A 23445-nucleotide genomic window follows, 5' to 3' on the forward strand; every position below is an offset into this window, starting at 1 on the left:
GATTGTGTTTCTTGTGTTTTCGTTTTTTTTTTTTTTTTTTTGCCTGTCCCGTTTGGATCTTTAGCCATCAGAATTGTTGTCTGAAGGCCAAGAAAGATGCCAAGTGGATTTACTTTACCAAGTGGATCATCATGGCCTTGCCATATTGGTCCATTTGACCTTTATTATAATTATGTATTTATTTTAATTTCGTTTTTTAAAGATAAGACAGACATGACTGGGGGATTGGACAGGGAGAAAGAATGACAGAAAGAGAGGGAGAGAAAGAAAAATAGAGGGGAGAAGAGAAGGTGAGAAAGGGGGGAAGGGAAAAAAAAGAAAAACAAACAAAACAACTGGATCACCTGTATGGAGATAAAAAACCAGAAGAGAAAACAAACAACAAAGAGCAACATAATAAAAACAACACCATCACAAGAAACTAGCTAACAATAGATAACAGTAGATACTTTTTTAATTTCACCTGTTAAGAATGAAAAAAGAAAACAAGCAGAAGAAAACGAGAGCTATAGAATAAACAACATCACGATGATATATGGGAATATAACTGTAAATACTAAATATTAAACATTATTGTGCAGCACGTAAGATCGAGAGCGCACAGTGTGCTTTGAGGTAGGAGCCAAAAAGGGTGTAGTTTGTGTGTGTGATCACCCGTGTGTACACCTGTGAGCATGGACGTGTTTGTTTTTAAAAGGTTCCTTCATGTAATGATCTGCTAGAGGGTGTGTGGGGGGGGGCACAGCCCTGTCTGTTTTCCTAGTGGTGGCTATAGCTGACCTGTGTGTGGACCTCACCTCAGCTCACAGAACCTGAGACTGTTCACTATGTTTAGCTCGCTGAATGATACAGATGATCCAAAAAGTTTTTTCTTGAGATTTGGTGGCTCATACTGTATTTTATTGTCTGTTTCCGATGCACTTGTACAGATAGTGGATGTAGCTTCATAATAACAAAGCATTAGCTGATAGCTTAGCACTCTACCCTCAACAAATGCAGTACTCTATGGCTCCAGCAAAACCAGCATGGTGGTAGTCAAAACACTTAAAAAGCGTTGGGGCTTGAAAATGTGCACTCCACAGAAGGACGGTGGAGACAGTGGTACTGACAGAAAGACAGGAGCCAAACCTGAAGGAGGCAGAGCTCAAGATGTTGAGATGTTTGCTGAGAGTGACCAGAAATGACAGGATTAGGAAGAAGTATATCAGAGGAACAGAGTCGGGCTGAGCAGTTTGGATTGAGGAGCAGTAGAGCGTCTGTTTGGCCTCTTGTCTCTTCTGCTTACATGACATTATGTAAATTAGATGTTGAAGGATGTAATGGAATTCAGACTTATTTTTTAATATTCAAATGCAGATTACAGTCCTCCTGTTCCAGCAGTAAATTCTTCCTTAGCCCACAAAGGGGAGACAATCAAAGACGAATGAAGACCAATGTCCAGGTCTGAATGTTTTTACCATTTTCTTTTATAAAAATATTTATTTGAAGTCTTTTTTATTTGTTTGTTTGTTTGTTTTTTTACAGTGAATGGAGGCAGATATTCCTAAAACTTGAAGTAACAATAGTAAAGTCTGTACATTTCCATGCTTTCTTTACTGTTCTTCCTCGAAATAGACTATATTTTATAAACCAGAGAAAGTGGTGCCAGTAGTGCTAACATGAAATTGTCATGTGCTTGGGTTTTTCCACCGAGTCGTCATTTCCACCCCTGGGTGGAGTCACTGCATTCCTGCGTGTCTCCACACCTGCTGGCAACTGAGCTGCCAGTACTGATGAGCAGTGCTCACCACGACTCTTTGCCAAGTCTTCAGCTAACCACAGTTAGTGCTGGCCACCACAGAGTTTCACAGAAAGAGGGTTTTGTTCATAGAAACATTTATTCAGCCTTTGTTTTCCTTCCCTCAGCCGTCCTGTTGTCTGCCACCTCCATCCTCTGGCAATGCACTCCTTCATCCTGAAGCTGGTTTTTACTCGGCAGCTCTTTGCATCACAGCACCCCTTGGATCAGATTGGTGATCTAATTGATCACCAATCTGCCTCACTCTGACCACTTACCCCGCCCTTGCCGTTCCAGCTCCCAGTTTGGAGAGCTGCTTCCAGCTACACTGCAACAGGTTTAAGCTGCTGAGGGTTTTACTTGAGTATTTTCTCTTCACTCACCATTTTCACTCTCTTAGTTTTGATATAACTTTTTACTTATTAGTTATCATTCAAAAACACCCAGAGGCGGTCAAGTGGGAGTGACTGTTCTTACAGACACTGGGAAAGTGTGCACGAGTTGAAGAAGAGCTGTCTAAAACTGACAGTGGCACTACGAAATGTGCAATGACTGCATTAAACAAAGAAGGAAAATGGAGCGCTGATGATTGTAACAACACAAAACCTTTCTTTTGCTATGATGGTGAGATTTCTAAATAAGGTCTTTGTCAGCATTCTTACTTAATTAATTTTAGAATTTTAAGTAAGATGCCATATTGAAATGAAGAAAGCAAAGCAATGAAGTAAAGTAAGAAAAGTAAAGATGATACGGGGAAAATGTTAAAGTCAAAACGTAAAGCCTAACTCGTACTTTTTCTTCTGTTTGTTTTTTTGTGCCCTGTTTTGTTTCGCCTCACATTTTAATGTCGTTCTTACTGAAGCCCGATGTCCTCAGATTCAACCAAACATCTGTGTTTACTCATGGCAGAAATGTTGATCCCGATCAAAGAAAGCAAATAACGGGATGAGGCCTGAAATTACTGCAGAGTGCACCTTTGACCTGGTCTCCATCATGAACATGGAACAGCAGGAACTGGTGAAGGAGGCAGCCAAGAACACCAACACATCTGGCTGGGACTGTGCTACAGCTGTGCTCTTGATCTCTGGTTCTGGGTCAGTGATCAGCTTCTCTGCTATGATAACTGGACCAATGAGACAGAGACTGGACAGTTTGACATGTCTGTAGAAGCAAGTAGGAGAAGACGAGTGGTCCAAGAAAACAGATGAAGAGTTAAACTTCATCTATTCTTTCTGACAGGCTTACCGGTGATAGACCTTATATTTCTAGCAAGTCTGGAAAAATACAATATTGTTGCATCGTCCAGGCTACAAACAATAATAACTTTTCACACTTTTTACAGGATGACCACACTAGTATAAAACACCTCACTACACATAAGATGTGTATTATTGGGAAATTATACTTAAATATTAATCTATATAACATTGATAAGAATGAGTGTTTTTCCTTGTGACACTTTGTGTTTGCAGACCAACATGAAAAACTGCAGCGACCCAACCAGTCACTACGAGATTTTAATCTTCTTTGCATCCAGTTTCATCCAGCGAGAACCAACAAAGTCTAATAACAATATGTGCATGATGAAGTTACAAACCTTAATATAATTCTGTTCGTATGTTTTTAATGACTATTCGGTGTGGACCACATTTTTCTACAGTCATGTTTCAGTGTTTTTCTCTGAGCGGTGTGACATTCAGTGTTGTCTCCATCGATGTGGGATGTGCCAGCCTTTGTGGCTGGTCTCCTGTCCCTCTTATTCAAGGTAAGTGATGGAACAAACACTTGGTTTCTTTTTCATTTGCTATAAAAATGATTTGTAAACAACTGTAAAGGAGCCAGCACCCCGTGTTCACCTTTATGGGTTTATTAATCGCTCAGGGACACTTTCACTCTCAGCACCCACGGCAGCCAGTTCTGCAGTCAGCTGCACCCTCCCCCTCCATCTCCGGTCTGTGACATCACTGAAAAGGGGGAAAACCTCATCATAAATCATCCCCACCTGACCCACCAACCTCCCTGGCACCACCCGTCCCCTGCAGTTGATCCAGGGACCACACCTCCACCACAATTAGATTTACTGATCACTGCAAACTTTGATATAAATCTACTAGAATTTGACACATCACAGATAGTCACACACTTGAGTATTATCACTGGCTCACGTGGCTGACATCCACCAGCTGTGTGTGCTTTTTAAATAGGAAAAAAGGGATTCGTGGGAGTAAAAGTTTCAGTTCATCTTCATAAAGTACACTGATAGAAAGCAGATGTCAAATGCTGCATCTTTAGAGTAGCTATAAATAACCATATGATATGAATCTCACCTTCAAAGTGGATGAAAGGCATTATGGTGACAGATAATTTGAATTTATTGAAATGTTTTTGTTTTTTAAATGTGCAATAGCTGCACATTTCCTGGTCCGGTTTTGAATTTAAGATCGGCCTGTCGTCTTTCCTGTTTTCCATGGCTTCATCTAGATTAGATTGTGAATGACTGACTTCTGTTTTGAATGTTCAAATACATAATACAGAATCCTCTTGTTAGAGCTGAATGTTTCATTCAATGACCCAGAATAAGAACAGATCAGAGTGAAGCAGGGACAGAGGAACAACCTGACGTAAGTAGAAACTTTGTAGTGTAATTTGACATTATTGGCTCAGAATAGAGGTTAAAATGTATTTCTTTAGAGATTGATACTAATGTATTTTCACATATTAAATGTAGAGCCCATGTTTTATTCTTGTTTGCTGTCACAGGGGGTGGCTATAATGACAGAAACAAAAATAGCAATATAAGGCAGTGATAAAATAGTCCTGCAGTAAAACAGTTTGTGTTAAAACGGCTGTTCCAAGCTGTGAAATTGCAAAACAAAACAAAAAGTCTCAGCTTCTTATTTTCCTTGTTTAGTTGCATTTTTATCATCTGCACATTTCCCTCCTTTGTTATTGCTATCCGTCCTTCTATTGAGCTTTCTTAGACAAAGCAGTGAAACCATATTAACTTTGACAATTGTCTTTTCTCCACTTCTAAAAACAACAACAATTTTAAAAAAAAACTAACCACACACTGAAATACTGGGTCTATCAAACAGAGCAAAGATGCACTGGAGACCTTTTCTGCTCATTCTAATGGGTAAGTAGATCATTTTACTGGAAAAACTACAAAATAATTCACTTCAGATTAGTGCACTGTTACTGTGTAATCACTAAAAGCACTGAAACTACTCGTTTTAGGCATGTGTTGCTTTCTTTATGTGATGTCTTCCCTCCTGATTTAACTTTCTTAATGACTTCTCTGACATCATTATGTTTATACATTTATGAAGGTGTATATTTGTTTTTTTCTTTTTAGGTCAGTGTTCCTTGTTTTCATGCCAGCGCTATAAGTACTATTTTATTAAAGAGCCTAAAACATGGGACGAAGCTCAGAGCTACTGTAGAGAAGGATATAAAGACCTGGCCACAGTGCCTGACGTGACATATAGGGAGACTCTGTACATAGATTCTACAGAGAATCAAGCAAACGCCTGGATTGGGCTGTACAGCATATCAGGAAGAGAAAACAGGATGTGGCACTGGTCTCTGCCAGGAGTGGAGTTCCATGATAAAGAGATGAAATGGAAAGTAGGGGAACCTAATGATAAACCTGAACATCTTGAGAACTGTGGACGGATTAAAAGCCCTGATGGGCTGGTGGATGTTGGCTGTTCTAACAATCACGCTTTTGTCTGCTATAATGGTGAGAATAAGGCAATCATTAATTAATTAATTAAATAACTGTTCATATTTAAATATAATTCACCTCTAATGAATATGAAAAGAAGCACTGCTTTTTTTTTTTAGAGCAGAGCAGACTGTATGTTTCATTGATTTACTGCACCATCTTGTGGTGCCAAATGGTATTACACAAAATAACATAAAATTCAAATTCAAATTTTATTTGTCACATACACAGTCATACACAGTACGATATGCAGTGAAATGCTTAGACAACTGCTCGTGACCTAAAATAAAAGACTATGAAAAGGAAAGGAAATAAATTGTGTAAATTTAACTGGGAAAGAATAAAACTTCAGAGAACTGTTTCTCTGCCACACAGAGCAAAGACATCCTGAGCATGATGTCACAGCAGTGGGTATTCCCCTAACGTTGCTACAGAGAGTAAAACATGAAAGTACTTTTACAATCATACTTCAGCTTTGGACTCTTTTTTAAGTCGCATTTTTTGTTAGTGGGTTGTTTCGACATGCAGTATGAATTATTGAGCTAGTCATTAATTATTGATCTTATTGTTACAATACAGCACAATGAAAGGATCACAATTTTCAGTATTCCAGGTTAATATTTTCCAGTTTTCATGAAAAAAAACTATTGTCTGAGATCAAAAAATGTGCATTTCTTGTGACACTTTTTTCTCTTTATTCCACAGAACAAAACAAATCACTCCATTTGATTGACACAAAAAAAAAGTGGTGTGAGGCTCAGAGCTACTGCAGACAGCACCACACAGACCTGGCCAGTGGAGCAGAACAGTTAAAGGAAGCAGTCAGTAAATTATCTCGTAAACCACCATCATGGATCGGCCTGTTCAGAGACACCTGGAGGTGGTCAGATGGGAGTAATTCTTCTTACAGACACTGGGAAAGTGTCGATGAGTTGACTGTAGAGCTTTCTAAAACTGACAGCGGCACCAGGAAGTGTGCGATGATTGCATTAAACAAAGAAGGAAAATGGAGCGCTGATGATTGTAACAACACAAAACCTTTCTTCTGCTATGATGGTGAGATTTGCAAAGATTCAGCTTTTACATCTGGTTTCTGTCAGTTTTCTTACTGAAGGAATAAATGTTAAAATAATTTTTTAAATCTTTCTTATTCTCACTGAAAGAAGTGTACATGAGGAACGCTGGTATAAGTTTCATCATCAAGCTAAATAACACAAACTACTATGGAGTTTTCTTCTGTTCTTATAAACGAACATCATGTGTTCTTTCATGACAGAAAAATGGATCCTGATCAATGAAAGCAAAAATTGGGACGACGCCTTAATTTACTGCAGAAAGCACCATGATGGCCTGGTCTCCATCACAAGCAGTGAACAGCAAGAATTGGTGAAGGAGAAAGCCAAGAATGCCACCACTCCGTATGTCTGGCTGGGACTGCGCTACAGCTGCGCTCTCGATCTGTGGTTCTGGGTCAATGACCAGCTTGCCTGCTATCAGAACTGGGCCAATGAGACAGACACTGGACATTGCAACCTGGCTGTAGCCATGGAGACAGGAGGAGAACATAAATGGTTCAAGAAAGATGATGGAGAGAAGTTTAACTTCATCTGTTCTCTGTGACTGGTTTTAAAAGCAGTGTAGCAGCCATGGGTTAAAAATGTGCCAATACTAGAAACAGATGACACATAACAATCATTTAAGTTGATCAGGCATAAAATTATGACCCCGGACATGTAAGGTGAATTACACTGATTATCTCTTCATCATAGAGCCTGTTAGTGGGTGGGATACATCAGGGACTAAGGCAACATTTGGTCCTCAAAGCTAATGTGTTAGAAGCTGTTTTTTATTTTTCAAACTGTAGAATGCTTTATTCCTAAATAAGTTTAAAAGCGATACGTACTGTAGAGTAAAATATACCACAGCATTTGTATGCTTATATAAACTTTCCATAATCTGACAAAGATACAAGATTTATAGTAATACTTATCCTGAGCAAGTAACAATTTTTTATTTAAAAAAAACAACATACAAAGAGAAACAAAAACCTTTGATTAAAGAAAGAAAAATAATAGCATGAGGCCTTAAAATAATGCAGAGTGCATGTTTGACCTGGTCTCCATCACAAACCCGGAACAGCAGGAACTGGTGAAGGAGGCAGCCAAGAACACCAACACAGCCCACGTCTGGCTGGGACTGTGCTACAGCTGTGCTCTTGATCTGTGGCTCTGGGTCAATGACCGGCTTTGTCTGCTATGAGAACTGGACCAATGAGACAGAGACCGACTGCAGCAACGGAGAAAGAAAAACAAGAGTTACAATCACAGCCTAAAAACACTGTTAAAAGTACGTTTTCTCTGTTTCCAGGCTAGAAACAAGCGACACATAACAACGATAGCATTTCTTTGTTTTTATTTTTCTTTTGAAGTTTATTTCTTTGTATTCTGTCACATATTTGTTACAAAATAGGAATCTGTTCTAGCTCAATAACTCTTCACCTGTTAGATAACATAAGGTGATGGCTTTGTAGTGTATACAGCAATTATAAGCTTATTTATTTTTATTATTATTTTATTAACCTTTATTTAACCAGGAAGATCCCATTGAGATTAAAAACCTCTTTTTCAAGGGAGACCTGGCCAAGATCGGCAGCAGCAGGTGTCTCACAGTTACAGAAATTACTCAAACACAGGCAGCAACAACACAAATGCAACAATAAGTGAAAGAATACAAATAAAATAAAATTCAAATAAAAATAAAATCTGCACGTACCTGAGTCTGGCACAAGGTAAGTCAAAATATATAATATCTAATATGTAAATAACTGTCTTAACCCCCCAAATGCAATGTTTATATATAATTATTTAAATTTAAGGACTTAAGTAAAATGTTTATTTTTATTTTTCTGACCCTGTTTAACAATGTTGTCAGATTTTCCTGTGAACTGGGAACACTGGTATAACTGATAATGAAATTTGAAACAAAAATATTAAACATTAAATATTTTTATCATTAGTGTCAGTAAAAAAGTGTGTATTGTTCAGGATTTTTTTTAAGTAATTAAGAGAACACTAGATGGTTCACATGAGCCAACAATTTCACAGCAATTAAACATGTTCACATTTCCCATATGGTCTGTGCGACAGTGTAGAACCACCCCTCATTTCTTTACATTCTGCTTGGAAAATGGAAAATGGATGCAGTGATGTAGTGAAAAATTTACAAATAAAAATGGAAACGCAGCAGCTGAGGCAAAAAGAGTTTGTGCAATTTTTATAAGCTTTAAACCAGCATGTTGATTCTTCAGAACCAGACATGATGGTCAACACAAATTATACATTTTGTGTATATTTTTATTCACAGGTGATCATTTTTCATTTAGTATAGTACAATATTTAACATATTTTTTGATTTCCCAAAAAATGATTTATTTAGCACAATATAGTGGGCTACATACTGAACTCAGTATCACACTATTGGTCTCATTAATATACACATCCTGGTTCCTGTGCCAAATCATTGACGGATGTTTTCTCTGATTTCTTAATGACGTGACCTTCAGTTACTTTGTATCTGCTGTAGTCGTTGTAGCTTGAATCAAATTTGTTGAGGGCACCTTTGGGATGTTTTTTAGATTGAACTAAAGAAATGAGAACAAATGCCTCCCTCTGTGCTCTTATGAAAGAGCACAGAGGGAGGGATTTGCTTTGGAAAAAACTGTATATTTGCCCAACATCTGTAAAGCAGTGGGTGTGATTTATTCTGCCTCCACCTTTCTGTTTGACTTTGCTCTTTTATTTAATCTCTTAGTGTTTCTGTGCAATGAGCAAAACAACAAGAACAACAGCAGCAGCGATGAAGTTTCATGCTTTTGTTTTCATTCTTCTCTTCATCTGCACGTACCTGAGTCTGGCACAAGGTAAGTCAAACAGAATGGACTGGATGCAGAACTCAACATTTCCACTTAAATATCTACTTTTAACAGAATTCACAGAAATGTAACCATGCAGCTCTTCACAGTATCTTCTAAAAATCTGACTAAAAATATGCACCCATCTTTTGGTGGGGTTTTTTATGCCACATCTTGGGTTAACCACAGTTCCTGAAGCCTCATTCCTTTGTCTTTGTTTCTGAACACCTGTTGTTTTTTTTAGTGAGGGGATGTGGGAATAATACTGGACAGCACTGTCCACAACATTTCCAAGCGGGGTGGTTTATTTCTCCGTTACTCTCTAACTTTCTCTCCAGGCTCGTATGGCAAGTGCTGCCTCGGCTATGTTAACGACATAAAAAAGAAGAGAAACATCGTCGGTTACACTATGCAGGAACCGAACACTGTCTGCAACATGACAGCTGTTTTGTGAGTATACAGTGTAAGATCCTTCACTTCTGACTGGTTTTGTTTTCCTGCACTGTCAAATTCCAGCATAATTAATAAGCACAGACTGACGGAAAAAGAAAAACCCAATTTAGGAAGTGCATGATCGACATTTAATGAAGTGTGTGAGCTTCTAAAATAAGCTTGAGAACTTTAAATAATGATACTCACATATGTAGGTTTCAGATGAAAAAGAAGTCCAAACCTGTGTGTGCCAATCCAGACGATGATTGGGTCCAGAGGGAGATGAAGAGGCTGGATCCATCAATGCTGCATTAGGTAAAAAGATACATACCATGCTCTCCCAATGTCATACACTCTCAGAGGCTATGTACATTAACCATAATACACACCGCCTCTTTACAGAACGAGAAAAAGCAGAAGAGGGGACAGTGGACATCTTTATCTAGCTGTCCGAGATCGGATATCATCTTTAGTCATGTACACAGTTTACTAATACAGAAATATGTTGTATACTTAATGTTAGAGCCAGTATAAGTAAAATAATTTATGTGAACCATCTATGATACTATTCAACTGTGTGTGTATGTGAGAAAAATGTATCCTTAACATGCTGTTAACAGATAAGTTGAGGTTTTTTAAAAATATACACAGATTTGCTAGAGTTGGACTTTGTGTTTTTCTTTTGCAAATAAAGAGCAAAACCAAACAGAACCTTTGGTTTGTATACTGCAACTTGATGATAGAAAATTAAAAACACTGCACTGCAACAGCATCCTTGAGATGTGCTTGAAAGGGAAATTTGTACAACCAAGATATGCAGAACAGCATCTCTAAACACAACACATATGGAACTGTAGATGGCCTACAGCATGGATCCATCCATGTGCATCCATCGTGTCTTGTATCCACAGTTCTGGCTGGTGGTGGGGGTGTAATGCTGTGGGGCACGGTTATTATAGTTAGCTAAAACTAAATACAAAATTAAAACTAGATGTAAAAACAAAACCCTGTAGTTAACTAAAAATTGAAATAAAATCTAAAAACGATTATGTGACCTTGGAAAACAGAAAAATAAAAAATAAAAACATGGGAGAAATATCTCCATTTTCAGTATTTGTAATATTGGTAAAAAAAACAAACATTATGAGCTGGTCTGATGAGGGATTGATGAATGTATTTACTGAGACTCTTAATGCCAACAACAGTGTAACTACTTTCAAAAAGTTCTGTATTTTTATTGTAATTTGTGCTGACTTTTGACATAAAGTATTTACAAATTAAACTAAACTAATTAAACCAAACACTTTTGAGCAAGAAATACTAAAAACAGTCATTTGAAAACAGAAACTATAAAAACTCTGGTGTTGTGGATATTTACTTCACTTTGGTACCAACTTACACTGCAGCATATTATTGAAACAGTAGATTGACATCATGGATGTAAAGCCAACAAATCTCCAGTAACTGTGTGATGCTGACATATCGATATGGACCAAAATCTCAGGGGAAGCTTTTAGCACCCTGCTGTGGCAGGTGAAGGCAAAATGGGGTCCAGTACTCCCAGAAACTATTGCAACAACAAAATCGTCTTCAGTGCAAATTTTTGACAGCTAATCTAATTTTACAACAGACTTGAAAAAAACCTAGGATTTTATTTGTAACTTATTTTGGCAAATATTTAGGGTGATGTTGCTGAGATGGCCTGTTTTATAGTCTCACGGAAGACTAAAGATATTAGTTTTGTTTGTTTATTTGTTTTTTGTTTCATTGTTTGTTACTTACATTTTGCAACATGAATATTAGATAATATAATATTATTAGAATATCAGAATAGCATTTTAGGTCTTCATCACAAAGGATCATAAGCTCCTTCCACATATTTAATGCAGGCTCCAGTATACAGTGAGTTTTCACCTGGTATTAGGCAGACAGGATGCGTAACACCAGGTGTGATAATTAAGACGTCCTGAACAGAGAAGACGTCGATTTCTATTGTTGTGTTTCTGCTCCACTCTGTTTCTAGCACAGCTCACACTGCTGTGGCACCTAAATTGTTAAAATAAAATTAGAGATCCTCGGCTATTTTGAACTAGGTGGTGTTTCCTTTTTCAAACACCACCCAAAGTCACCCGTCATTCTGCGGATCGATTGATTGATTGATTGATTGTCTTACCCACATATAGTGTACAAGTGTCCCAGTCATCGTAATCTAAGAAGCTTGTCATGAAAAGCGTCTGGACTAAATTTCTTGAAGACGTTGAAGAACAGAACTGGATGAGTACAGATATTACTGCCCCTGCTTTAGAGAGGTGAAGTGTCTCAAGGTTTATAAGGTTGGGGAAACCTGCAGTCAGCTGAGACTGAAGAAGTCACCTGGATGAGTGACGAAACGTTTCTCCCACTGAAAACGCTAGGTCCAGAAGAACAGAATCAACCTTTTGGGATATTTAATCTAATTCCCATGTTGTATTGTTGCCACCTACTGGTGGACTGGAGTATTGTGCTTCGAGATGCGCGTGCTTTGGGCGCACATGCCGCCTGAGACTGAAGCCAACTTGTGGATAAGGATGGAAATGGACTGCAATTGCTACTAAATGTTACCATGTGTGTCTTTCTACCATTTTACTTTGTGTACACATTTTATTTGGGCTTTAATTTTATTTTGCTGACACAACATCTGTGTTTTTCATTGCTTATTTGCTTGCTGGTGAAGAGCCAAGAGGAGATTTAAATACTGTTGGATCATGACACTTTATTATACATCAAACATCAATCTCACAGTTCAAAAATATAACAAGAAGAACAAAAGAAAAAAACATATTAAAGGGTTAGTTAGTTTTACAGATCATTACAGATGCATGCTCATCCAGGTCAGTAGGTCCTAAGAAGTTGATTCTGTTCATCTGGACATTTTCAGTGGGAGAAACGTTTCGTCGCTGATTCAAGTGACTTCTTCAGTCTCAGCTGACTGCAGGTTTCCTCAGCCTTATAAACAGTACGTTTGCACTGAAACCAGCACCACTGAAGGAACAAACAGTATGTTTTTGTCTTTCCACCTTTAGTTCAGAATATGCCATCATCCAGTGCTTTACACCTTAATACTATATCTGTTTTGCATGGCAGCCCTCACAAAGAAGGCTACAGGAGGAACACAAAGAGGTAAAGAGGATGGTAATGAACATATACCTCATAAGAGGGGACAGCTGTTTTCTTCAAATCCAGTTAAAATAACATTAATTTCATTAAGCCAGTTTGTCATGTAGTTTCGAATTGTGACCACAGGGAGGCAGTGTGTGAAACGTTTTCTACAGTTGAGACAATAAATGTGGGTCATTTAATTAAAGCCATAACTATTTTATATGTGTCTAGATGACTTGGTGATGATGTTTGAAGACCACATGGACAGAAAACACCTCCAACAAAGTTGCATGTTGGGTTTTAATGAGCAGTGCAGTTAAACAGCAGGATGAATGATTTTGTATTTAAAGCTTTTAAAGAATAATTTAATATATATTTTTTCTTATATTTAAATCCCAGTAACTGACTGAAAAGACTGTCAGTCCTGTGTTTTTGTATAGTTATTTTACGAAGAAATTCAATTCAATTCAATTTTATTCATATAGCGCCAAATCACAACATTAGTTATATTGTACAGTAGATCATACAATAATAGATACAGAGAAAAACCCAACAATCATATGACCCCCTATGAGCAAGCACCATGGCGATAGTATGAAGGAAAAACTCCCTTTTAACAGGAAGAAACCTCCTGCAGAACCAGACTCAGGGAGGGGCGGGGCCATCTGCTGCGACCGGTTTGGGTGAGAGAAGGAAGACGGGATTTCCGGCTCTTTTTATAGAACCGGCTCTTTCGACTCAGCTCACTAAAAAGAGCCGAAAGAGCCGGCTACCAACCAGCTCTTCAGGTTGCTTTCATTTATTATTAACAACAATATAAAATTATGCACAAAAGGAATTACTGATAAAAAAAAAGCGTGGTTTTATTTATATATGTTTATATATAAATATATACGGTGGCCCCTAGAGACAAAGCACGTACAAACTCCAAAACACATTTGGTTATTTTTTAAATTATTTCCTGGTGTCAGCTGTTTCCTTGTTAAGCAAGCACAACAAACAACTATTGGTATGTTAAATATTTTTAAGTAACTTTATGTTTTACCTTGTTGGCAGTTTGCCTGCTTTTAGCTGTGCGTCCCTTGTCTTAGATCTGTCCTTCCTTATCTCAGTTCAAAGGTATATCTCATGGATTATGAAGTGTTAGAGAATCTATTTTGTCAGTGTTCCTTATTGCGCTGTCTTACTTCCTTCATGCTGTTTTCCCGATTGAAAACCTGAAAAGCGGGGGGAGCTTGAATGGTGAAAAAGAAACTTTTTTAAGTGACATCAATCGATCAAGCCTTTTATTTGTCACATGCAAAGTTTACACCTGGAAAAACAATGAAATGTACAATACAATGGGCAAGTGGAGGAGGGGAAAAAACGAGACCTCTACTCATTCTGGCCTCCTGGTGGCAGGTCAGCATGAGAACAGAAAACAAAAACAACTCCTCTGCACAGAGAGCACATACATCTCCACATCACAACACCATAAACCACATGACGAGCAACTGGGGTGGGTAAGGGGGTGAGAGGTGAGCCGATGTAGACACAGCCATCCTGCCCTGCAGCTATTAATCCAGCGCTGGGCCCAGACCCACCGTCTGACCTCGGCCTTGGAGATAAGCGTTCGAAGGCATTTGGAATCCAGGATGAGGGTGCATAGGATGGGAAGGAACAGTCTAAACACAGTTTATTATCAGGGAGAAATTTTGTTGTCCAGCTCCAGCCTTGAGACCACAGCTGGCGCCGATATGGTAACTGCATGAAATGATGGTGGTTTCCTTTAGTGCGAACAACTGCATGTCAATTTTACAGTCGATCTAAATGTCCGTCAATGGTCTCTCAATCTCCCGTTGGAGAGCCATGAGCTTCAATTCAATTCAATTTTATTTATATTGCGCCAAATCACAACAAAAGTCGCCTCAGGGCGCTTCATAGATACAGAGAAAAACCCAACAATCATATGACCCCCTATGAGCAAGCACTTTGGCGACAGTGGGAAGGAAAAACTCCTTTTTAACAGGAAGAAACCTCCGACAGAACCATTGCTGGCTGTCTGAGTGGTGTCCCAGAAACGATGTGGGCTTCATAGATAATTGGCAAACCTCCTGCAGAACCAGGCTCAGGGAGGGGCGGGGCCATCTGCTGTGATTGGTTGGTGTGAGAGAAGGAAGACAGGATGAAGACACAATGTAGAAGAGAGCCAGAGGTGAATAACAACTATGATTCAGGGGATGTAACTTTTATTAGGGAAAACACCAAAAAACATCTTATGGATTTTGAAGCATAAATGACGATAGCCAGTTTGAGTTATGTAAATGCCAACTACCACCCAGAGTGCTGTTTAGCAAAAACTAACAAAATGTTTTTAAAAGGTGTTTAAAGAATGACACTTTTATGTATGACAGTAAATTAGAACGGTAACGTGTGGGGAATATGTTCTTGAAGAGTCACTCTTGCATCTCTCAGCTTCACAGACCACCTGGCAGTCATGTTTGGAAAACTTCCACCTTGGGTTACTAACTGCTGGTTGGACACTGCTGTGGATGTTTTGTCCTATTTCATTGTGCTACTCTGTGCTCGTGGTTCGGGAATTCCTCTCACTGGTTATGTTTTTGGATTTTACACCTTCCTCAGAGGTACTTTGCTTTCATCTGATTTTAACGAAGGGGAATTAAAATATTTTTGTAAAGTTATAATTATTGTTGTGTTTCTGCTCCACTCTGTTTCTAGCACAGCTCACACTGCTGTGGCACCTAAATTGTTAAAATAAAATTAGAGATCCTCGGCTATTTTGAACTAGGTGGTGTTTCCTTTTTCAAACACCACCTAAAGTCATCCGTTATTCTGCGGATTGATTTATTGATTGTCTTACCCACATATTTACAACAAAATGGGATATTATACTCAAACAGATCATTAAACTAGACAAATAGGCAACGGTATTTTTCTCCAAAAAAACATAATACTGAATATCTGTGAAGTGTCCCAGTCATCCAGGTCATCATAGTTTAAGAAGCTTGGAATGAAAAGCGTCTGGACTTCTTTAAATTTCTTGAAGACGTTGAAGAACAGAAGTGAATGAGTACAGATACAGTGGGATGCAAAAGTTTGGGCAACCTTGTTAATAGTCATTATTTTCCTGTATAAATCGTTGGTTGTTACAATAAAAAAAAAGTCAGTTAAATATATCATATAGGAGACGCACACAGAGATATCTGAGAAGTGAAATGAAGTTTATTGAATTTACAGAAAGTGTGCAATAATTGTTTAAACAAAATCAGGCAGGTGCATAAATTGGGCACCACAAAAAAAAGAAATGAAATCAATATTTAGTAGATCTGCCTTTTGCAGAAATTACAGCCTCTAAACGCTTCCTGTAGGTTCCAATGAGAGTCTGGATTGTGGTTGAAGGTATTTTGGACTGTCCTTTACAAAACATCTCTAGTTCATTCAGGTTTGATGGCTTTCGAGCATGGACAGCTCGCTTTAACTCACACCACAGGTTTTCAATAATATTCAAGTCTGGACTGGGATGGCCGTTCCAGAACGTTGTACTTGTTCCTCTGCATGAATGCTTTAGTGGATTTTCAGCAGTGTTTCGGGTCATTGTCTTGTTGAAAGATCCAGCCCCGGCACAGCTTCAGCTTTGTCACTGATTCCTGGACATTGGTCTCCAGAATCTGCTGATACTGAGTGGAATCCATGATTCCCTCAACTTTGATAAGATTCCCAGTCCCTGCACTGGCCACACAGCCCCACAGCATGATGGAACCACCATATTTTACTGGAGGTAGCAGGTGTTTTTCTTAGACTGCTGTGTTCTTTTTCCTCCATGCATAACACCCCTTGCTATGCCCAAATAACTCAATTTTAGTCCACAGCACCTTTTTCCAGAATGAAGCTGGCTTGTCCAAATGTGCTTCAGCAAACCTCAAGCGGCTCTGTTTTTGCTGTGGGCGGAGAAAAGGCTTCCGCTGCATCACTCTCGCATACAGCATGTCCTTGTGTAAAGTGCGCCGAATGGTTGAACGATGCACAGCGACTCCATCTGCTGAGATGATGTTGCAGGTCTTTGGTGCTGGTCTGTGGGTCGACTCTGACTGTTCTCACCGTCGCTTCTGTCTATCCGAGATTTTTCTCGGTCTGCCACTTCCAGCCTTAACTTGAACTGAGCCTGTGGTCTTCCATTTTCTCAATATGTTCCTAACTGTGGAAACAGACGGCTTAAATCCCTGAGACAGCTTTCTGTATCCTTCCACTAAACCATGATGGTGAACAATCTTTGTCTTCAGGTCATTTGTGAGTTGTTTTGAGACCCCCATGTTGCTGCTCTTCAGAGAAAATTAAAAGAGGAGGGAAACTTACATTTGACCCCCTTAAATACTCTTTCTCATTATTGGATTCACCTGTGTATGTAGGTCAGGGGTCACTGAGCTTACCGAGCCAATTTGAGTTCCAATAATTCGTTCTAAAGGTTTTGGAATCAATAAAATGACATTGTTTAAACAATTATTGCACACTTTCTGTAAATCCAATAAACTTCATTTCACTTCTCAAATATCGCTGTGTGTGTCTCCTATATGATATATTTAACTGACATTTTTTTATTGTAACAACCAACGATTTATACAGGAAAATAATGACTACAAGGTTGCCCAAACTTTTGCATCCCACTGTATTACTGTCCCTGCTTTAGAGAGGTGAAGTGTGTCAAGGTTTATAAGGTTGGAGAAACCTGCAGTCAGCTAAGTCACCTGGATGAGTGACGAAATGTTTCTCCCACTGAAAACGTTACGTCCAGATAAACAGAATCAACCTGTTGGGGATGGACTGCAATTGCTACTAAATGTTACCATGTGTGTCTTTCTACCATTTTACTTTGTGTACACATTTTATTTGGGCTTTAATTTTATTTTGCTGACACAACATCTGTGTTTTTCATTGCTTATTTGCTTGCTGGTGAAAAGCCAAGAGGAGATTTAAATACTGTTGGATCATGACACTTTATTATACATCAAACATCAATCTCACAGTTCAAAAATATAACAAGAAGAACAAAAGAAAAAACGTATTAAAGGGTTAGTTAGTTTTACAGATCATTACAGATGCATGCTCATCCAGGTCAGTAGGTCCTAAGAAGTTGATTCTGTTCATCTGGACATTTTCAGTGGGAGAAACGTTTCGTCGCTGATTCAAGTGACTTCTTCAGTCTCAGCTGACTGCAGGTTTCCTCAGCCTTATAAACAGTACGTTTGCACTGAAACCAGCACCACTGAAGGAACAAACAGTATGTTTTTGTCTTTCCACCTTTAGTTCAGAATATGCCATCATCCAGTGCTTTACACCTTAATACTATATCTGTTTTGCATGGCAGCCCTCACAAAGAAGGCTACAGGAGGAACACAAAGAGGTAAAGAGGATGGTAATGAACATATACCTCATAAGAGGGGACAGCTGTTTTCTTCAAATCCAGTTAAAATAACATTAATTTCATTAAGCCAGTTTGTCATGTAGTTTCGAATTGTGACCACAGGGAGGCAGTGTGTGAAACGTTTTCTACAGTTGAGACAATAAATGTGGGTCATTTAATTAAAGCCATAACTATTTTATATTTGTTTAGATGACTTGGTGATGATGTTTGAAGACCACATGGACAGAAAACACCTCCAACAAATTTGCATGTTGGGTTTTAATTTAAATCCCAGTAACTGACTGAAAAGACTGTCAGTCCTGTGTTTTTGTATAGTTATTTTACGAAGAAATAATCAATAAAATTAATTATCAAATGTGTAGAAAGTCTGTTTGTGACTCCAGTTTAAAAATAGTCACCACAGAAGCTTATTTTTTAAATCTTTTCCTGGTGTCAGATTTTTCATTGTTAAGCAAGTTACAACAAAAAGCTATAGATACGTTAAATATTTGAGTGACTTCATATTTCCCCTTGTTGGCCGTTTGTCTGCTTTTAGCTGTGTGTCGTTTGTCGTTTCTTCTTTTTTCCTTATCTCAGATTAAACGTATATCTGGTGGATTGTGAACTGTTGGAGAATCTATGGCATGTGTAGCATTGTTTCAGTGTTCCTCATTGCGCTGTCTTACTTCCTTCATGCTGTTTTCCCGATTTAAAAACCTGAAAAGCTGCTTAGCCGCAACCTTTTCTAAAATTCCAGCAATTAACGGTAATTTTGAAATTGGTCTGTAACTGCTAATAAGAGAAGGGTCTAACTTGTTTTTTTGTTTTTTTTTAAGTATCTCGGGGTCTTGTTCACAAGTGATGGGAGAAGGGAACGGGAGATCGACAGACAGATTGGTGCAGCGGCTGCAGTGATGTGGACGCTGTAGCCTACCAGTCTGTTATGGTGAAGAGAGAGCTGGGTGTAACAGCGAAGCTCTCAATTTACCGGTCGATCTACGTCCCTATATGGCCACGAGCTGTGGGTAGTGACCGAAAGAACGAGATCGCGAATACAAGCGGCGGAAATGAGCTTCCTCCGAAGGGTGGCTGGCCTCTCCCTTAGAGATAGGGTGAGAAGTTCAGCCATCCGGGAGGGGCTCAGAGTAGAGCAGCTGCTGCTCCACATCGAAAGGAGCTGAGGTGGCTCGGGCATCTGACAAGGATGCCTCCTGGGCGCCTCCTGGGTGAGGTGTTCCGGGCATGTCCCACCGGAAGGAGGCCCCGGGGCAGACACAGGACACGCTGGAGAGATTATATCTCTCGGCTGGCCTGGGAGCGCATTGGTGTTCCCCTGGACAGCTGGAGGAGGTGGCTGGGGAGGTCTGGGCTTCTCTGCTTAGGCTGCTGCCCCCGCGAGCCGGCCCCGGATAAAGTGGATGAAGATGGATGGATGGAAGGATAAAATTAATAAACTAAACTATTTGCAGTGAAATGTATTTCTATTCCTATTCTTTTGGATCTTCCAACGATAGCCTGCTGTTGTATATTCAATCAGAACATGCATGAGAAGGCCTTTTTTTTTTTTAACCGAATTTGACAATTTCTAAAGTTCTGCGTTACAAAAGTCCCATAACCTTTAAGAACTTTGCTTTATTTGCCTCTGGTCATTGCAGAGTTGTTCATCTCATCTATGTTGTGCAAAGGCTAATCCAGAGACAATACCCCAGCATCAACAGGTTCAGTGGTGCAGGATTAACGGAAGGCTCCTCACGGAGGTCTCCGACTTCTCTGATCAATTTCGTAAGTCGGGGTTCCACTGTAGTGTAGTTTTATTGCATATTTTATATCATAAGTATCAAAAAGGGAATATCAGTAGGAAAGTAACAATAGGAACCCAGGGCCCCTCTCAGTAGAACGTGGGACGGGTGTTACACTTATTTGAAAAACCTCTCAGAAAAGTAGGACCAAGGTACACAATGAGGCCCATATCTGTGATTTCATTTTTTTATTGAGTCAGTAAAACATTATTATTACTTTATTATAACTACAACGTAAATCCATATTTGTAACTAAACTTCAAATAGGTGAATCATCATTCCTATCATTTATGCTAACGTTTAATAGAGATAATTTTCTTGATAATTACAAAATCAATAGCAAGGATTTAACATGAGCATGATTAGACTCTATGCTTTCACAAGTAAATACATGAGAACACACTCTGAGCAGCATCAGACTTCTACGAGTGTCACTTTGTTTGGATGACCACTGTTGGTTGAGACACGAAACCAGTTGCAACTGGTTGCGCAGGCATCATCATCATTGCTGGCTGGACAGTTGGAATAGGCTGCATGCTGACAACAGGGTTATTCTGTATAGTGATGACAGTCGGGTTTTTCTTGCGATGCTTTAACTCGCGATGCATCTGACACCAGGAGCACCACTCGCAGAAACAGGAAAGTACAATATCCTTACAGAGAGAGCCCTGCAGAAAGGGAATACAAGCATACAGATTTTGTGTAATTCAGGTGGAAGAGCAGGTTCAACAAAATCTAACAATCAGAAGTTTGGTAGATTAATCCCTTGGAATCTCCTCGGAAGAGATACTATGTGTGTGAATGTTAGACAAAAAAGGTTTAGGCATAGATTAAATCCAATATAGATTTTTTTTTGATTTGGTGAATAAGATTTGTAATTCCTAGTTAAGTTGATTTTTGAGTTCAGTGTCACCATCAAATGCTTCATACCTTGATGCCGTATCGGTTTCGCATGCCAGCTCTTAAGGACAAAACTGCAGGAGGAACACAGATAGGTATCCCACAGGCTGCTAATATACCAGGGCCACATATATCACATAAAGGGAGACAGCTGTTCTCTCCAAAGTTTCCTGAAACAGTGCAGGCGAGACAGGGGCAGCACCAGAATCCATAGCAGCCTGAAAAACACAAAAACACAGAAACACATCAATAAAGTGGTAACAAGTCTCAAAAGATGAAGGCAACACAAACGAGGAAAAAAAATCCTGAATTTAATCTGTGAGTCAGTAAAATTTAACTGGCTTCTTACAAGTTTTCATATCCTGACAACAGCCAAGGACATCACTGTCCCAGTCTGTCAAGGGTTTTCCTGCAATTGCCATTGTATGTTGAACTTCACCCACAGACACTGAACGCTCACTCTGTGAAAGTCGAGAAGAAAAAGTAAAATAACTACAGCTGACACACAGTGCTGTATAATACATCTACATCTCTACATTAAGCTTGATTTACAAAGTAAATTCACAAGAAATGTTATATTGCAAGATGAAAACACTACAGCATTACACAGAGAAAAAAGTAAGCACGAGTAATCGTCTGGTGAGTGTAAGAAAAAATTAAAAGCTTTCTATGGACATTCAATTGACCTCTGTTTCCCTGAACAGGATGAATGTACCGCATGTGCACATATGTATTTCCAAAAAATTAAAAAGCGATAACATTCTATAAAACTGCTACTAGCTTCATGATATAAATTACCTTTCCCAGTCTATGTAACAAAGTTAATGTTAACTTGTAGAAAACTGGAAACTCTTACCTTTTGTTGCTGGACACCCTCTGCCCACCTCTGATCCTTGAATGAATGACTGAAAGGATGCTCCTTGGATTGGGAGTTTTATTGTCAGTTGGGTCAACACAAACAATGCTGCAAAGCCTGAAACGCTGGAAACTGAGAAATGAAACTAAAAGTGCATTCCTACAACAGTATCTGCCCATTATGTGTTAATAATTGCATCAGACAAGGAAAAACACAACTGACATGTTTCAAAAAGGATGCTTATTATAAATGAAAGAGTCCCAAATAGTAAAGAAATAGTTCCTCCCCCCCCCCCCCCCCCCTTTTGCACAAGTCGAGGTGGTTACATTTCACTGTGAGCTATACTTTATAACTATGCATGTGACGAATAAGGAACCTTGAATCTTGAATTTGGAACAGGAACTAATAATAATTATTATCATGTTTGTCTTTTTATCTTAACAACCAATAGAACTTACTGTGGTAGGATAGTTGTACTAATATTGCCAGTTTATCTTCCATATTGCTTATTTTTGACTGCACATTTCTCTAATGTATCAGGATTTTAGTGTTCTCACCCTTTTGTTATGTCCTTCAGTGTGGTTATGCATGAGAACAAATGGAGGTTATATATAGTTTTTTTAATTACATGTTTGGTTGATTTTTTTTAAGTGAGTGATACATGGATAAGTCTGTGGTCTCCACATGCTTCAAGAGATTCACCGTCGTCCCTGTGCCCAAGTCCAACATGCCCTCATGCCTGATTGACTACTGGCCTGTTGCACTGACTTCTGTAGTAATGAAGGTGTTCGAGAAGGACTGCACCCTTCTCTAACAGATCCACTCGCCTACCAACCTAGACGCCATCGCCCATGTCTTGCACACCACCCTTAGCCATATAGACAAGAAACAGGGTAACTATGGCTACGTTCACACTGCAGGTGAAAGCGCATCAAATCCAACTTTTTTGACCCTATGTGACCCATCTATCCGATCATGGTGTGACAGTGTGAACGGCGCAAATCCGATATTTTCAAATCCGATCTGGGTCACTTTCGTATGTTGTACTGAATCCGATACATATCTGATGTTTTAGAAAGCGACTGCTGTTTGATGGTCATGTCGCATTAAATCCGTCTTTTACGTCACCGACACAAGACAGACTCCAATTATCAGCGCCAGAGAAGACATTGTGAACGCTTCCTGGCCATCCCGTGTAGATGTCAGTGAAACTGTTGGGAAGACAACGTGAACATTTTATTTGTACTGTATAATCTGCAGATTCTGACAGAAATCTGCAACTATCCTTTGAAGCACCGCTGCTCTAAAACAGCAATAAGGATCATTATTAGGTTATTTACATTATTATGTAAATAACAAAATAACTTAAAGCAAAAATTGGGAAACGTAAAGACCGAAGTCTTTATATTAAGGGCCATCAGTCAAACAATACTGTTGCTCTGGGTCTAAACAGAGCGCGTTGTGTGTGACGTCTTCTTTTCTGCATGCGGCCGCTTTGAGCGTTCACA

The 23445-nt window shown here is 39.0% G+C and overlaps 2 protein-coding genes and 1 long non-coding RNA gene across 3 annotated transcripts; 2 read left to right on the forward strand and 1 right to left on the reverse strand.

Annotated features, from left to right (window-relative positions):
* Window positions 1-2722: 2722 nt before the first annotated feature.
* Window positions 2723-7124, forward strand: LOC308399792 (snaclec rhodocytin subunit alpha-like; the record flags this gene model as incomplete). Its single annotated transcript, XM_080887225.1, has 3 exons — window positions 2723-2871; window positions 3478-3542; window positions 6781-7124. 3 exons carry the CDS (start codon window positions 2723-2725, stop codon window positions 7122-7124), a joined length of 558 nt encoding a protein of 185 aa, XP_080743351.1.
* Window positions 7125-9307: 2183 nt separating this feature from the next.
* LOC308399338 lies at window positions 9308-10161 on the forward strand. Its single transcript, XR_013972130.1, has 3 exons — window positions 9308-9423; window positions 9753-9864; window positions 10062-10161. It is a non-coding gene; the product is annotated as an uncharacterized lncRNA (long non-coding RNA).
* A 10451-nt stretch (window positions 10162-20612) lies between these two features.
* On the reverse strand, window positions 20613-22666 carry LOC308399793 (uncharacterized protein; the record flags this gene model as incomplete). Its single annotated transcript, XM_080887226.1, has 5 exons — window positions 20613-20849; window positions 21112-21299; window positions 21431-21542; window positions 21938-22000; window positions 22640-22666. 5 exons carry the CDS (start codon window positions 22664-22666, stop codon window positions 20613-20615), a joined length of 627 nt encoding a protein of 208 aa, XP_080743352.1.
* Between the last annotated feature and the right edge of the window lie 779 nt (window positions 22667-23445).

Source organism: Rhamphochromis sp. 'chilingali' (assembly GCF_963969265.1).
Source record: "Rhamphochromis sp. 'chilingali' genome assembly, chromosome: 7".
NCBI classification, from domain to species: domain Eukaryota; kingdom Metazoa; phylum Chordata; class Actinopteri; order Cichliformes; family Cichlidae; genus Rhamphochromis; species Rhamphochromis sp. 'chilingali'.